This window comes from Centruroides sculpturatus, unplaced genomic scaffold, assembly GCF_000671375.1.
Source record: "Centruroides sculpturatus isolate CEXI.00-Female unplaced genomic scaffold, Cexi_2.0 scaffold109, whole genome shotgun sequence".
NCBI classification, from domain to species: Eukaryota; Metazoa; Arthropoda; class Arachnida; order Scorpiones; family Buthidae; genus Centruroides; species Centruroides sculpturatus.
In genome coordinates this window covers 745,221-764,514 of record NW_019384440.1, presented here as the reverse complement: position 1 = coordinate 764,514, position 19,294 = coordinate 745,221, and the positions used below count along the sequence as shown (strand labels likewise).

At 26.5% G+C, this 19,294-nt stretch overlaps 1 protein-coding gene across 1 annotated transcript in view; it reads right to left on the bottom strand.

The window, feature by feature from the left end:
* The window catches only part of LOC111620118 (nesprin-1-like), a 307,506-nt gene that overhangs the window by 174,671 nt on the left and 113,541 nt on the right, over positions 1-19,294 (bottom strand). The window contains exons 36-41 of the mRNA XM_023361978.1: positions 16,428-16,760; positions 9,505-9,822; positions 9,196-9,329; positions 8,626-8,815; positions 8,198-8,524; positions 2,660-2,812 (exon numbers count right to left, since the gene is read on the bottom strand). Of these exons, the coding sequence (XP_023217746.1) occupies positions 2,660-2,812; positions 8,198-8,524; positions 8,626-8,815; positions 9,196-9,329; positions 9,505-9,822; positions 16,428-16,760 (1,455 nt within the window). The remainder of the gene's footprint in view (positions 1-2,659; positions 2,813-8,197; positions 8,525-8,625; positions 8,816-9,195; positions 9,330-9,504; positions 9,823-16,427; positions 16,761-19,294) is intronic.

The following is a 19,294-nucleotide window of genomic DNA, read 5'->3' as shown; positions in this document are numbered from 1 at the left end:
TAACAAGTTTCACATCTGAATAAAATTTTTGTTTTTATTGTTTAGTGTAAAATATTTATAACTATGTTATTAATTTAAAATCACTAAAAACAATAGTTATTAATATGTCTCTTTTTTCATAATTTACAATTAATGTATTAATTATTANGAAAAAAGAAAAAAAAATGCAACAAAGAAGGAAATGAATAATGAGAACTCAATTACAGAGTATAGGGCTCCCCTCTATAATATATAATATATACAAAATGTTAAATAAAGTTACAGAGGGAAAGATAATATTTAAAAAATATCCTACAATATATAGACTACTGTACAATGATAAAGAGACAATAGATGCATTTTACACTCCAAGAGTTTACACAATCCCCATAACAGACAGCAGGAGAAAAAAGAAATTACGTTATATAGGGCTACTAGGAGATCATTAACAGCAAGAATCAAGGAACATAAAAATGACATCAATAAATCTAATTATAGCATGGCACTAGTGATGTATGTACCGGCTGACCCCCAATTGGTTTCTGTTCTATGAATCAATGCTAAAATAATACAGAGTGCAAAAAAATTTCCAAAAACCTTGGAGGCCATGGAAATTTTTAAAATGAAGAACAAAGGCCACTGTATCAACTTTAAACAAGATCAATGCCTGTCATATGCTTGGAAAACACTATACATACAGTACAGGACATAAGATACAAGCACATAAAGTGATTGCGTCATATACAAGTTATATCAATTTTTAACATTTTTTAAAGTTTATTTTTATACTTTTTCTTGTACTTTTCCTGTAGTTATGTTAATATACTGCATAATTTTTGTATTTTATGTATTTGAAAGTTTAGTTTTTTGAACTACATTAAAACATTCCATTTCACATAGATCTGAGGAATATCTTGCCTAGATTGAAAATGTTTGTCTTTAAACATGTGTTTATCATTAAACAATACTAAAAGGCTCTAAGTTGAATGAGGTTTTTATTAGTATTACTTTCCAGTTTCATTTATTGTGAAGTTATTTCTCCGATGATCAAAAACGTTAGAATAAGTTATATATACTGCACTAAAAGGTTTTTGAGTGAGTTTTTGCTGTTGGCCTATGAAGTGTTACACTAGAATACTTTATAAGCTATGTAATACTATGTATTATGACTGGATATAGTACTACATAAAATGCTCTGTATCCATTATATTTTCATAACTCCCCTTTAACAAGACCACTCCTTGAAATGACCAGTTTTCCTAAGTTTTTAATGGTAAGAAGTTTTACTGAAACACAGTCCAAGAATGGAGATAAAATGTCTCTTATATTTAAAAAAAATTTGAATAAATATTCTATTTTATGACTTCTAAAAAGTTAATAAGCAGCCATAATTAAAATTTAAACACATTAATTAATGACTAATATGAATAATACAATAATATGAAAAAATATGAATAAAACAATGTAGTATTTATATGTAGCCTAATATAAAATATAATAAAAAACGAGCTATTATTTATTGTGACATCATCACAATGCCAGACCTCAAATTTTTGTCACAATGTTACAATTTTATCACAATTTTAGTAATGTCTTGTCCCTGTACATCATACTTTTCTTGTTAACATTAGAGTCATGCAGATCATCTATCTAACTCCCTTCATGAAAAAATTTTTGAATTGAAATAACATGACTTCCGGTCAAAACCAGAAGTTCATATATAGTTAATTGGGGCCTCCTACCACTAAGCTTTCCATATCTTCTCAACTTTCATCTATCTCATGCTGTTTTCAAGATTAAGGAAGGACAGACAGACAAAAAAGACACCATGGGAATTTATATGTCTACAATTTTTTAAATTGCAGCCTAACAAATATCTAAATTATTAGGAATCTAATGGGGTATACAGTATTCCATTAAAAGACAACTGATGGGATAGGCCATTAGTTTATATCGGTTCCACCAAGCGTTCATTAGCCACAAGAATAAAAAGGGCATAAATCCGACATCACCCATAATAAATGTAATCATATGCCCTGTCTACATATGCAACAAACCCAGACATTACACCTATCTTCAATGAAGCGCATGTTATCCGCACCACCCAGCATCATGAGTAACTAAGAACTTTGGAAGCAATTGAAATCTTTAAAGCTGATTGCAAATCCACATGCATTAATTTTAAAGAAGAAATGAATCTCTCTACAACATGGCAATTCTTACTAGACAATAAATCGTAATTTAATTTAAAAAATAATTTTAAATAATGTAACATGCACATATTGAATCCCCATTGGTAGAAAAGATATTTGAAATAGCTTGTGGATTCCTTCCATGTTCAGAATTTTCAGAAACAGGGCACGTTCCAAATTTTTAAAAAACCTGTGAATTAAAGAATCCAGTTCCAACGGAAGAAATAAATTAAGCCTGAAGAAGAGCCCAGGAGGGGCATCGAAAATGTTTGCAGTTTTTAAAGATTTTCACACCGGTGTTGGTTGGTTGTGAGTTATTGTGTATATTAGGAATCTAAATTAGGTTATCTAAATTTTTTATTAAATAATATCATCTTTCATTACAAGAAAGAATGAAACAAAACACATTGACAACAACATTGATGATGAATTTAGTCAATTATTACAAGTGAAAGATATTTTAATTGTAAACTAATAAAATGACTTACTTTTAAGGACCTCTCTAAAACTTGAAACCTTGAAACAAGTTGAGCTGCTTGATTCTTCACTCTTGATTCTGGACTTTCTTTATTTATATTTTCAGATAATTGAAGTAAATCATTGAGAGATGACTGATTGTCTGATATTTCTTGTTTCAGTGTCTATAAATGATTTTAAATTAAAATTAGTACAACTGTTTCATTAAAATTAAATATTACTGTAATCTTTAATTCTTTTTATTACGAATAATTTAGAATTAGTTTGTAATTTTATCAATTTCTGTTAGATATAAGCAAGATGGAGAGTTTTACTCTAACTATATCACATGGAGAATTACCCTAAAACCTTGGCTATAGACTACCGTTAAATATGAGTCACAAAAGCAAAAGTTGTAAAGGAATGTTGACTTATTCATGTATAAGATGCCCTCATATTCACACCAAGTTTTTAGAGTACAATTCTAGAATAAAACCAATAGGGAATGAACCAACATCATTAATGACATTATTTATATAAATCTCTACAATTATTTAATTGTATGCTGTTTTGCTGGTCAGTTTTGCCAATATTTTCAAATGCTTTAAAATTATTATTACTTCTATAGCACAACAAAATGTGATCAGAATATGCATACTTAATTTTATTTCATATCAGTTAGGCTATTTAAACAAAAATGTGTCAACAATAATTATGACTACTTTAGACAAGCTTTTGGAGATATCTGGCTACTTCTGAAGCACTTTTGGCAATTGCTGATTACCACTGGCAACTTATACCTTCACATAGTAGTTGGTTCATTATGATGCTTAAGTTTTTCATTTATTGTGCATACACCCTTGTGCACAGGCCACAGCTTATAGCCAAGGATTTTAGAGTAATTAGTCTTTAAACACTATATTAAAATTATGAATATAGAACATTGAGTGGCTAATTCTAAATTTTGCAGTTTTTCAATAATAGAGTATTTCTACTATATTCAACACATTTTATTTGAGATCTTTGTAGTCACCCATAGCATGTGGTCTTAGGGGACTAACGTGAACAAAAAAAACAAAAGAGGTTTTCTTACTTACTAATTTTGTAATATACATGGACTTCGTTCTTAAATGATGATAGAGAAGGGAAATCACATAGAAGAAGGAGAGAGCCAAATCCATGGAATGTGTATGGTTTGTTAGGATTTCTAATTTCACTCACTTAAACACAAAAGAATGAAAAAATAATGTCCTTAAACAGTATGTCTGGCTGATATATACATCTATGGCAAGTTTTTTTTTTTTTTTTCCAAATTCTGCAGGGACAGATTCTGCCAGTACAAGTTCTTCTTTCAGTTCCAATGGGTTCTTTAGTTCAGATCCTAGGTCTCGATGCATGTCCCATCTCAAGTAGCAACCAATTCTACCACATCCAAGACTAAAGATAAGGGGAAAAAAGTGCTTCACTCACATCCTCACAGGTTTTTATATCCTTCCTTGGAGGGTGTCCCTTGCCTACACATGTGGCTCCCTCCATCCAATCCAGTTGCCAGTCTTTGCAAAGGTTTTCAAGAAGGGCAATACATAAAACAAAATGGAAAGATGGGATAGAATTAAAGAGTGAAGAGAATTCTCAAATGGAAAGGAAGGAACATAATTAGTGTGGAACACTACATCTTATACAGATATGTAAAATTCCAAATAGTTGCAAAAAGAGCAAATTTTTGGTGGGCAATCAAAAGCTGGTCCAATTTTCAAACCCCTATTTCTGAAAATTACAATTTCATAGTTACCTGCATATGGTTCTATACCCAGAAAATTATGTATCCATCAGCTTGTTTTTTTGTGAAGTGGACCCTATCATAGCATCACATAATTTGAAAAATAACTTTTGTTTAGCCTTCTATACAAGTCCCTCAATTTCCTCTCTCCTCTGCAATGATAAAGAACATCCAGACATGCACCTGAAACCAGCATCTACACTATCCCAATCACCAATCATAGTTCCAGCCACCACTTAGAATACATAAATGCTACAACATACCCATTAAATACCTGCCTCAAGAAAAATCAGACTTCTATCATAAATGAATTGGCCAACACAGCATTAGTTACCTTCACCTTCAACCCAGACATCAATGTAGAGTTCAACTATGCACACCTCTTACATAACTCTTCCTGGTAACTCATTCTCAAATATCTTGAGCAGGTGGCAATTTATAAGGCCACTCGCAATAACACCACTATTAAATTTTGCTATTAATTTGTTGACTCCTTCCCCACAGCTTGGAAGTCTTTGTTTGAACTATAATTCTTACTGTTCTTTCCCTTCCCTTTCTCTCTTCTTACATCACCTCCCCTCTTCATACATGTACAGCAATCCCCCATTGTTTTAACAGCTGAGGTATTAATTTGCTTGACAATGCCCATTCAACATGGGCAAAAACGTTAGCACTTCCAAACTTCTCTGTAGTATATTAGGTTTTGTTAGTGATTTTACTTAAAATGAAATTCATGTAAAATATACAAAACATAATAGTTCATAAGAAGTTAATTTTTACCATTTTCATAGTTTCTCTAATATACCTGAAATCTTAGTTTTTAACATAAAATCTTTGAACTAATAAAAATAAATTAATGATAATTTGATAAAATCAAGAAAAACATTTCAACTTTTGATTAATTGATTTTATTGGAGTCTCAACCACAAAATCATACTTTGGTAATTATTTTTGAACTGACAAAGTAATTTCTGCTTTAAGAACTGTTTTATAATTGTGTAATAGACTAAAGATAGACTTTATCAGTCTGAAAGTATTTGGGAAAGTGTGAAGTTTTGGTTGTGACTCCAATAAAATAGGTTTCTTGCAAATTTGGAGAATAAATAAATGTCTTCTACTAGTTGGAATGACTCCAATATTACTGGTAATATGAGATACAACAGTAAAAAATTTTAAACTAAGTGAAACAATTAATGGATTATTAATAAAAGAAACAAATTTAAAAATGGAAGGATATAATACCATTTAAAAAAGAACTATAGTTGTTTCTGTAGTAAACTACATTATTTTCTTCAGCATACTTTTTAATAAATAATTAAATATGAGTATATATATAATTATTTTAAACATTTATTTTTCCATATCATGCAAAGGAAAAATTCAAGATGCTTTGATCAGCATCAATTTTCTTTTTATATAACTTATCATTCAACTACTATTTTTCAAAATATATTATAAATAATTGAAAACAAAATCTTTACTTATCAAAAATTTTCTTTAAAAATAGATTTATTAATATTTAAACTGATATTAATAAAATTAAACAGACTGGAACAACTATCAAAATAATGTCTTCGATTACAAATCAAGATAGATAAAGATATAAAATTCTTTAATTGTTTATTGTGAGTAAATTTTATTTCATCGTTCAAGAAATTTATTTCATTCACTTTATTCATGTGACAAAATACTTATATAAATAGATTGATTCTACTAATGAATTTTACTATTCTGTTATAAATAAAATTATAAAAAGACATTTTATTATCAATAAAGATTCATTTATGTAAATTCATCTATCAAAAATTTTTCTTCAGTGCATAAACTCTCTATGATCTCAGAGATATAAATCTACACATAAATAAACTTATCCAGAAAATGAAAAATTTATGTCTAAGCTAAAGAATTACAAATGTTCACAATTTAAAAGGTGAAGATGGAAGAAGAAAATATATAATGAATGCCAAAAAAAGCTGTTTAACATCACATTATTTACTATCTTGTTTGTAGTAGCAAGTGTTTGTATAATAAATTTTTGTTTAATTTTTACAGTTCATGAAAAATTTTGTTTTTTATATTAAAAGAAAAACAATGCAAATACAATGGATGGTAAAAGTGTAAAATAACTATGATTTAGACAAAATTTATAATTACTTTAAAAGGATATATTCCAATATACATAAAATTTAACTCTACACACCAACCAAAGCTGAATATTATCGGGTTAGAAATTTTGTTGGTGTATAGCTTTAAACGTATTGGGTTTAGTAATGATGTTTGCTTATAAAAATTAACTTATAATTGATTAGGGGATAAATTCCTTACATCATTTGGAAAATAAATGTTTATATATATAAAATTTTTTGTTTTTTTGTACAAATCATTTTATTTATAATAAATTGTATATTTATTTAATCTTTACTTTTTAACTATTGTATTTTGCAAATGCACTACTTAAAATTGCAATATGTATTTTAGTAAATTACTATTTATTCAGATTAACATTATATGAATAAATACTTATAAATGAATTATAAATTTATTTGTAATTTATAATAATTTCTATTAGTGTTAAGACAATATTTTCAAATTTTGTGATAAATTATAAAATATTTTCTTATTAGTCAGTTTGGGTTACGATTGTAATCGAACTTAAAAAATTGTAAAACTTTTTAATTTTTGTAATTAAAAGTAAAAATCTTATGTTATTGAATAGATGAAATTCAACTATTCATTCTTTTAAATTTTATTATTATATATTTATTTATATTGTGTTTTAACAGTGTTTATTATTTATAAATCTTAGATTAAAGTAACTAATACAATTAAGCTTTACTGAAATATGTGCTCAATATTTATAATTAATTTTGTTCTATTTGTAATTAGAAAGCATTCATTTAGCATATAATTTAATATAGATATTAAAACAAGACCTTTGTCATAGATTTTATACTCAGTAAGAATTGTTTTAGTAGTATTCATAATATTAAAAGAACAATAATAAAATAATATATATTTCAACATATTTTTTAGAAAGTAGTAATACACGTAGCAAATTCTCACTAGAAATACAACAGAATGATAAATTTTAGATATAAATAGTTTTTAAACTAAACTGGCTCAAGTGTTTAACCAGAATAATGCCTTGTAAACAGAAATGATTAATTTTAAATATGCAGATTAAACAATTTCTTCCAGTAGACAAATAGGTCATGAAGTATCATATTAATTAAATATATTTAAATTTATAAACAAACTTTATCTTAAAGGTTATAATTTTATGTGTTTTAATTTTTCTATAGTCTCATAATCCAAATTTATATAGTGCTTAAATTTAAATTAAAAAACTAGTGATTGTCATTATGCTAGGATGACAATTTGACACTACCAAGTAACCTAAATTTTCAGACTAACAACTTTAGTCAACAAATTTTCAGCTGTCCTCATTTATTTCATTTCTTAATTTAGAACTATTAAAACGTTTTTAATTTAGATTAATTTTATATTAAAATTTATAAGCAATATGTTTTTCAAATAAATAAGATAAAGTTTTAAAAATAGAATTCATAACAAAATAAAATCTAGTTAAAACTTTATCAGTTTATATATTTAAGTGATAGTTGGAATGTAGCCAATATATATTCCTAGAAATGCTGACAACAGCATATCAGATTAAATAATAGGTTTCCTAAGCAAACTTAAATTTAAATAAACTATAAATTTAATGTGGTTTAAAGATTCAATCAAATGTTTTTCAAATTCAATAAAATTAAGTTTTATTTATATTTACTTTTATATTAGATAACTGCTGTTCTAATCCATCTAGTTCAAGCTGTTGAGAAGTTTCACTCTTAACTCTTGCTTCCATGTCTCGTAACCAAGATCCAAGATTTTCATATATCTGATCATATTTCTGCCATAAATCTAATGTATGTCGTAGATGGCCTTTGGTAACTGTAACTTTTTGTTTAAATGCAGTCCATTCAGCTCTAACTTGGTCAATTTCTACTTGTATTTCTTGATGCCTTTCAGGAGAAATAACTTGAAACATTGCACCAGTTGTATTTTCTAAAAGCAATTTCTTTTTTTCACCTTGATCCATACTATTTTCTACTTCCTGTAAATAAAAATACAGTAATTAGATTAATCAGCAATTTGATTATGAAAGTGCTTAAAGTTTTATAGACAAAATTATTCTGACGTTGTTATGTATTTTACCTCTAAAGCAGCCATTTTCGTTTCCAAGCTAAATCTGTCACCAACTAAGTCTGGATTACACCATGCTGTCTTTTCAGTATATGTAGCTAACCATCTCTGAAATTCATTCAAAGCACTCTGATATCGACGATCCAAAACAGAAAATAGTGAAGATGAAACTTTATTAACTTGTCCTTTTAATTTTTCATATCTGAAAAATTTAACATTTTAAATCATTAAAACCCAATAATTTCAGTATAAATTATAAATATAATGTTAACTTAAAGATAAAAATATTTTTGAATTTCATATGTTTCAAAATATATACTTCTGGAATATTTTTATCTTTTATGTTAATGTGATAAATTAAAATGTTAAAAATAAGTTTTATTAATGAATATAAAAATAAAACAGAAAGAAAAATAAAAATAAAATAAATATTTACATAAATAAACTATAACAACCACAACTAAAAACTTACAATACTTAAAATGATTATATTAAGACATAAATTCATATTAGAAAAGGCTGCTGATGTTAACTAGTGCTAAACATTATACAAGAATATAAGAAATGGAACAGAACAGTAACCTCTTTTGCAAGTGAGCAGCCTCCTTTTGCAATTGGCTGACATCCAATGACGGATGTTTATGCTTCAATTCGTGAATACCAGTTTCTATTTTTTTCAAGTCGTGTGCACGATCATTAATTTCAATTTCATATCTCTGTAAGAGTTAAAATCAGTCAATTTTTCCATTTTTATTAAATTTATATCTCTAATTTCATTTTAAAATTCTTCTAATGCATTTTGGATTAGGCAATATGCCAAGTTCAAAAAGGAAAATAGGAAAAAAACAAACTGGAGTAACAACCTCTTAACAGTAGACTAATTGTTCCTACCTTGCATCCTTCGAGACGGTGGAGTATTGTGTCATCGTCACCAGTTGTATCATCACATTTTGTCACAGATTCTCTCATTTTCCTCAACCAATCACTGAAACATTCTGCATCTTTACGAACTGATTCCTCTTCTGTGGATACTGTACCGAATGTCTTTTCCAACTGAAGAGCAAGTTTTTCAGCTTCATCAAAATGATTCTGAACCACATTTCTGAGAGATATAAGTGTAGGTATTTGCTGCATATCATTCAATTTTTCTAAAGCTAGAACTTTAGATAAAAGTCCTGAATGCATGTTTTGTTGACTAGGAAGTTCACTCTGAAATAATTTATTTATAAAATTATTAAAACAATGTATTTAAGGATTTTATTTTAAAATGTAATAAATTATTAATTTGCATATAATAAATATTATATTCAATATATTTACTTAAGTTATTGGAACTGAAACATTTTAAAGTATAATTTAAGTTTCACAAATTATTTTTACATTACCAACAATACCCAAATTTCAAAATAAAATATTTAATTAAGCACTTTCATTTGTTACATTCAAAGCTTCTTCATAATGAAAGAAAGAACAATGGAATTCTAAATATTTCATTGTTCTTTCTATACATTCTGAAGAAGCTTGAATGTAACAAGTACTTAATTAAATATTTTATTTTGGAATTTGGGTATTGTCAGTAATGTGAAAATAATTTGCGAAATAAACTTTGTCCAATGAGTTTCAATGCCAATTATAATTATTTGCAAAGTATAATTTAAAGATTTTAATGTACTTATATGTGTTATATTTAATAGTGTGTTTAAACATATGTATATTTGAGAACTACATTAATAATTTTATAAGATAAAAATTATAATACATGACTACATAATTATATGCTATTAAAATTAAAATATATGTCAAAGAAGGTTCATGTTGGAATTCTTTGGTATGCATGTACTTAGTTTGTGAGACTAAGTAAATGCATTGCCAAGTAGACCTATTGAACAAATAGCTACATCAGAAACAACAAGATTAAATAATTCTTGAATTAATAGAAGAAACAAACTCATGCAAGCAGATTTATTTAGCTTCCTGTACTCAATTAATATATCTATACAATCCATTTTTCTTCCAGATACAAGTAAATTAAATATTAAATTATTTGAGCATTGAAATTGCCATAAAATGATGTGATAATATTCTTTAATAAAAATTGTTTCAGTGATTAATTTGTCCACTAGTGTAATCTTTACAAATTATTATTTTCAAATTTAATTATATACTTGGATTATAAATCATATGTATTGGGTATACCTTTTTGTTTTATTATTATATTACAGCAGAGTCCCATACAATACAGGGGATATGTTCTATATTATAGGAAATCGCATTATCAAGTCATGCATTATCAGACCTAGAAGTTAAAGAAGAAAATGTACACCTTTGGACGGCAAAATTAGAATTTTTACTAAGTCGCAATTTTTTCATCACGTTATATAAATTTGCATTACAGGGGAGCACGTTATATAGGAATTCACAGTATATAAAATCTTATCTCATTGCATATTTACAAATTTTTTCTCCCAAAATTTGTTGAACTTCAGCTGTGTATTTACTGTAAAATAAATCTACGAACAATATTTTTATGATTTATTAACTATATTTTTACTGAAAGTAATTTTATTTGTATAAAAATCCAAAAATTACTTTTTCATTTTATCATTAAGGTACTGTACAATATTAATTTTCTTTTTGTAGGTTAGCTACATATTTAAATATCAAAATAATATAAACTAACATTGTTACAAAGTATCAATAATACAATTAAAATTTAAAACAAATGAGCAATTATTTATTGTGGCATCATCACAATGCCAGCTGCAATTTTTAAACATATTTTTTATTTATTTAATTTAAAATATCTGCTCGCCACCTAAAATTAGTAGTGTCTTGCTCCTGTACATCATATTTTTCCTGCTAGCAACAGAGTCATACCAGTCATCTATATAACTGCAGTTTGGAATCTCCGTTATGCAAATTTGAAATATATTTCAATTGATAATTCGATCCTGATGAAGGTTTGTGAATCAGACCGAAAACGTTCGACAGATGTAAACTAGACTGCATTTTAAAGGTATAGTGAATTTTTGTGATATAACTGCTTTTAGGAGAATATTTTTTAATTGAAATAACACAAGTTCCAGTGCAAACTAGAAGTTCATATACAGTTAATTGAGGCCTCCTGCCCTTAAGCTTTCCCTATCCAACTTTCATGTATCTAATTCCATCCTTGAGGTTAAGAAAGGACAAAGAGACAGACAGCAGTAGAAATTTTTAGGTCTACAGTTTTTTTGAAATTGCATCCTAATAAAAAATTCTTAATAAAAATACTGTAAAATATTTTTTCCTGTCAGTTAACCAAGACAAATTAAAAAACTGATTAAAATATAATTAATGAAATATCTAAAAGTTGAGTCTGTCCTAGAAAAAATCAAGAAGTATTTTAGAAATCTAACTTTGCCCCAATTAGCCAACATTTCTTCACTCAAAGTTTAGTCTTACAAACTTTTTAGGATTTTTTCTTCATTAATTCATTACTCTCATATTTCACATTAATTTCTTTAGCTTTTCAAATTTTTATATGTGATGCTATTTTACTTTTTTAATCTTAACTCATGATTATAACACATACTTTTTATCTGAAAAGTTTAATTTTGTGTATTATTTCTGTTTACAAAATAATATACAATGATTTATTATAACTAGTGCTAAACATTATACAAGAATATAAGAAATGGAACAGAACAGTAACCTCTTTTGCAAGTGAGCAGCCTCCTTTTGCAATTGGCTGACANTTTTCAAATTTAATTATATACTTGGATTATAAATCATATGTATTGGGTATACCTTTTTGTTTTATTATTATATTACAGCAGAGTCCCATACAATACAGGGGATATGTTCTATATTATAGGAAATCGCATTATCAAGTCATGCATTATCAGACCTAGAAGTTAAAGAAGAAAATGTACACCTTTGGACGGCAAAATTAGAATTTTTACTAAGTCGCAATTTTTTCATCACGTTATATAAATTTGCATTACAGGGGAGCACGTTATATAGGAATTCACAGTATATAAAATCTTATCTCATTGCATATTTACAAATTTTTTCTCCCAAAATTTGTTGAACTTCAGCTGTGTATTTACTGTAAAATAAATCTACGAACAATATTTTTATGATTTATTAACTATATTTTTACTGAAAGTAATTTTATTTGTATAAAAATCCAAAAATTACTTTTTCATTTTATCATTAAGGTACTGTACAATATTAATTTTCTTTTTGTAGGTTAGCTACATATTTAAATATCAAAATAATATAAACTAACATTGTTACAAAGTATCAATAATACAATTAAAATTTAAAACAAATGAGCAATTATTTATTGTGGCATCATCACAATGCCAGCTGCAATTTTTAAACATATTTTTTATTTATTTAATTTAAAATATCTGCTCGCCACCTAAAATTAGTAGTGTCTTGCTCCTGTACATCATATTTTTCCTGCTAGCAACAGAGTCATACCAGTCATCTATATAACTGCTTTTAGGAGAATATTTTTTAATTGAAATAACACAAGTTCCAGTGCAAACTAGAAGTTCATATACAGTTAATTGAGGCCTCCTGCCCTTAAGCTTTCCCTATCCAACTTTCATGTATCTAATTCCATCCTTGAGGTTAAGAAAGGACAAAGAGACAGACAGCAGTAGAAATTTTTAGGTCTACAGTTTTTTTGAAATTGCATCCTAATAAAAAATTCTTAATAAAAATACTGTAAAATATTTTTTCCTGTCAGTTAACCAAGACAAATTAAAAAACTGATTAAAATATAATTAATGAAATATCTAAAAGTTGAGTCTGTCCTAGAAAAAATCAAGAAGTATTTTAGAAATCTAACTTTGCCCCAATTAGCCAACATTTCTTCACTCAAAGTTTAGTCTTACAAACTTTTTAGGATTTTTTCTTCATTAATTCATTACTCTCATATTTCACATTAATTTCTTTAGCTTTTCAAATTTTTATATGTGATGCTATTTTACTTTTTTAATCTTAACTCATGATTATAACACATACTTTTTATCTGAAAAGTTTAATTTTGTGTATTATTTCTGTTTACAAAATAATATACAATGATTTATTATCTACTATATATATTCAGATAAATTTTAATTTAATTAAAAAGTTATTTTTGTAGCAATTATTATAGAACAGATTTTCTGTTATAATCAATTACTTAACAAGTTCTGTTACGAATATACCAATAGGAAATTTTTTTGCACTTTTAAACTGTTAAACTAATGTATTTTAATAATATAATTTAAATATATTATATATGAATACATTTCCTTTCACCATAATCCAAATACATAGTTAAAATAGGTTAAATTAAATTAAAAATTTGTTAAAATGTAAAAATCAAGTTTTTGTTTCTATGCTTCCAATTATTTTTATAGAAAGTTTTTAAATAAATATGAAGTTATCATATATCAGCTGCTAAAGAAAATATACTGACTAAACCAAACTAAAAATATATTTGACTAAACAAATATTTTAAAAACTAATAATGGAGTTTGACCAAAATAATAATAATAAATTAATAAAATTAATCAATTATAAATTTTTTAATAATCTAATAAACATTTTCAATTTCTTAAACAATTAAATAACCATTAAATGTATGATTCATATTTGATTACTTTTGATATTTACGGATATAGATTTATTATTATTCTAATGAGTACAAAATATAAAAATAATTAAATAATTTTGAGTTTTTTTCTTTCTTTTTTTTTTATGTATTTCCAAACTTCAAATAGACAATTCTTTTAATATATAGGAAAAAACAGGTATTGTTTTTTTCTTTGTAACATTCACATATTTTAAATATGCAAAGTCTACTTATAAATAACACAACAATAATTACTATATTCCTAGTACATAATTTCATTCATTTGGAAAAAGAGCATTACAATCCAAAAATCACCAATTTTTATTTTTTCATAAAACAATTTGTTATAAGACAAATGTTTGCCAGATTTACAGACTACTTTACCACTACTATTAATGATTATATATTACATAATTTGGCACTACAGGTAGGCATTAGGTGCCATCTCTTATTAAATTTAATAATTATGATTAAATTAATATATATTAAATAATTTAGAATATTCTGAAAGATGTTTATATATGTAAATGATTTGTTTTATAAAAAAATAGCTTATTTGTAATTTTTTTTATTCCACAATAGCTGTATTTTATATGAAAAATTACAGCTACTTTGGAATTGTTTTATGAAAAAACAAAAACAAAAAAATGATTTTTGAGTTGTAATGCTTTTCTTCCAAACAAATGATATACAGTAGAACCTCGATTATCCGAACCTCTATTATCCGGATTTTCGATTATCCAGATTGTTCAAAATAAACAAAAATTTTACAAATTTGCTGATTTGCACTTGGTGAATTATGATACTGTTTATGTATGTGATGGAATGCATAACTTTTTTTGTTTCAACAACATCTCACCCGGCACAGTGGCCGTAAACTCTTAAATATATTTTGCGTCGTAATAAAAATATAACTTGACATACATATTTATAAATAATTTTATTTTCAAATTACATCATTTCTATGACCAAGGGCGACATAAGGAATGAGCAACATGGGCCACCGCCTATGCCTCGCAGTCTGAAGGGCCTCACATTTCGAAGGTTTATGCATTACTTAAAAGCCACAAACACGACAAAAAAATTTCACTGGTCATAAAACGATAAATAGTTGGTCAAATTTTTATTCATAAAAATGCAGTTTCAACTGCTTTTTATTTTATAAAATCCGTCTTCTTGCGCCACCAGAGGGCCTTTTAAACAATAGGTAGTCTGTTAGCGTTAGTCAGTAGTAGTCCAAATTCAATACGAACGTTTGTTTCTTGAAAATTTGATCACAATTTAAATACAGTATTTACTTTTAATATTACCGATATGTCATCAAAAAGAAAACGTATTGTATTATCATTAAAAGACAAATTAAAGTATTTGTTTCGATTATCCAAATTTTTTCCTATCCGGACTACCTTCATCCTCAATTAATCCGGATAATCGAGGTTCTGCTGTATATTTTATTTTTACCATTTCAAAATAATGTATTCCAACAAAAATTAAAATACATTTATTAACTACAGAGCTATTAAGAGTTAGAATGGAATTCAAAGCAAAACTGTTTGACAAGAATCTTATGTGGGCAAATATTTTGTAATCTATAAACTGTATCAAAAATTGTAAATACATAAACACTATTTTAAGATAATTAAGAATTATAAAATAATTAATAAATAAATATAAAATTTTTGGTTATGATTAAAATATGAAATTAATAGTTTAAAAAATATATATTGTTTAGTCAGAATAAGCTTTGTTTAATAATCAAGTATTGTAGGTCACTCCACTCCAGACAAGCCATTCAATTTCCGTACAGGCCAAAAAATAATCCTAAAGTCCAAAATACATCTCAAATAAAAATAAATACATGTACTTGTTTGATATTTTCTATACATTAATAGAATTGTCAATATAGAATTCAATATGATAGCATTAATGCTATAGAAACATCACCAAATTATCGCCTAAATAATTGGGCTATAATTCCGCTAATTTTAAATAATTAATACAAAGTAATTTGTATTAATTATTTAAAATTAGCGGAATTATAGCCCGATTATTTAGGCAATCATTTGGTGATGTTTCTATATACAGTACTTATTGGGCTTTGCGATGTTTGTTATAATATTAATGCTATTTTAATTATAAAAAATCAATCTGAATTTAAATTTATTAATTTAAAATTATTTAATTATATAAAAAAACTAACCTTATATTTTTCTAAAACTGTTTCAGCTTTTTGCTTGTTGGCAAAATTTTCTAATTGGTTATTCATTAGAGAACAAATATCAATCAGCCAAGTCATAATTTCTTCTTTTGCAGCTTCTATTTGTTTCCACAATACTACTTGTGATTCCAAATTTTGATATCTGTTTAAAACTGCATCTGATAAATTATGCCACTGCTTCAGTAAATCATCTTTTTCTTGTTCAAGAGAAGCTGTGTCAAAATTATTCAGAGAAGACAATTTCTCTATTAATTCCTTTGTCTTCTGTGTATAAACATCCATACTTCTGCACTGTGATTTCAATTCATTTGCAATCTGTATTATAAAACATTATTATAAATTGTATTATATATTATTAATAAAAATTCAAGTCTTAATATTAATAAAAATAATAACAATATCATATATCTTTAGCTATAAGCACAGAAATTTAATTTCATTACATACAAACTTGTGGCAATTTACAAAACTTTTTCTGTTTATATACAACATTAAGTTGTAACTGATTATTATTATCTTTTTTTAAATTTTTTCAGAGAAAAATAAAACATGTTTACAATGCCTTTCTACAATTTTTTAAAAATGTTATAATTTTACTGTTATGTAAATTATTGTGGACAGTTCTGATGGAAGTCAACTTCCCTTTCACTGTTGACTCAACTGAACAATCACAACCCACTAGAACAAATTTTCAGTTAATAACAAAGACTTTAATTTTGTCATCAGAAAAAAGTTTTCTGTGATAAAAATGAGTAACTAATTTAAAAATGAAATGAAGCCATAGAGCTCCCTTAGAGATTAAGAAAAGGGCAACCCAATGACAAATGGAAGCATGTGCCCCAATGTATGGGCACCCCTGATAAGAATAGTAAGAGTAAGAATAATAAAAGGAGAAATTAACTTTCCCTTCTAAGTAATATTATGGTGTGGTTAAATGGTTGCCTGAAGACGTTATATAAGCTGTTCCTCTTAATTCAATCAACCCTAAATTTAATAACAGTAGAATCCACTTATTGTAATCATTTTGGGATGTCCCTACAGTTATAATAATAACTGACTGTTAATATTAAACAAGATAAGTAAATTAGACTACAAATAATAGAAATTCTAACTTCAAAAGGATGTTAAAGTTATATATTTTTTTAATTATTTTATGATTTATTAATTATTTTTATGATTAATTTACATGTTTTGGGACGTTGGAATGATTCTGTAACATTAAATAACTGATAACAATGGGCACATTTCAATATGCATCAAACAGTGCATAGATGAACTGCATTGTACTAAAATGTGTTCCAATATTCACCAGTGTAGTGACTGATGTACTGTACATCACACTCATCAGGCTGTGGATATGATGAGCTTGATGGAGCAATATGGATACCACAATGGTTATATTATTAACACCATTTTTACTACTCATCTGTATTACCCATTTAACCCAAAGTTGTTTTAACAAAATATATCTGCAAATGCCAATATAGCACTATTTGCTTCTACCATCTTGTTAATTACCAGACATTCCAGTAAAAGCTTATTAAATCATTCACTGGTGCATCAGTTTTGGCTGAGAGTGATTCATACTGGAATGTACCCAATATCTATGGTTACAATAAGTATATAATACATTCAAGAATAAACCTTAAATGCTTTGAATGATTATAATAAATAGGATAATAGGAATGTAATGATAAATAAGTGAAATTTTCAAAACTCCAATTCAAACTCAAATTATAAGAAAACTACATTTTATTGGAATGAACTTTTAAATATTTAGAATCCAAGCACTTTCAAGTCTGTCTGGCTCATTTTCAAGGGCTTAATTACATCTAAAACAGCAATATAATGTTCTAAATCTATTTAGAATGTTAGCATTTAATACTGTTCTTTTAGCAGTAATTAAACTCTTGAAGATGAGCCAGATAGGCTCAAAAGCAATTGAGTTCTAAATATTCAAACCTTAGTTTTCTTATAAAGTTAAATAGCACTTCTATGGTTAATTAAAGACTGTTTTCTTTCTTTTAAGATATTTTTTCTAAATTAAAGAGATAGAATATTTCAACTTCTTTCTGATGTATGTTATTAGTACAATAAACTCTAAAGGTAATTGTGATATTCCAAAATGCTTAGATATATTTCTATAAGAAATTTTAGGAATAGAATTAAGAATTTTTGAAAGATTCTATAAATGAATATAAGTTTGGAAAAATATTTTTATTTTAAGCTAAAAAACCAAATAAAAAATTCTAGATTGAATAAGCAGAAAAGAAGTTTTTCCCATTTATTCAATCACAACAAAAGTTAAATTTTCTTATTCAAAAATATTTGAATCAAAATAAAAGTTGTTTTGTGATTTGAAAGGTATTTTAATAACATCCAGTTTATCACTCCATTCTCTGTTGCTGATCTGTGTGCTATTTGCCTGTTCTACTGTCTTCAGTTATATCTTATAACAAATAGAAGTATCAGCATATGTATACAAACATTTCGGCAGTCTGTTGGTATGTAGCTGTATCAGCATACAATCACAAAAGCCAATACTATTTATTTATTATAAGGTAATTCATTATTTTATTGAAATATCTTGTTCATTAATGCAAGATATGCTATTTTTAAATATTATATGCTATATATATATATATATATATAGCAAAATGATAACGTACACACCGGAGTTTACTAAATATTAGGAAACCTCCAAAACCTTTAACCAATGTGAATAAATTTAACATTACTAACGTTTTCAGACCCCTCCTGGGTCCTTCTTCAGGTAAAAATCGTCAAACTAACCATTTGTTTTGAAAGAATTTTTCAAAACATCGAATGATAGAACGGCATTACGTGTT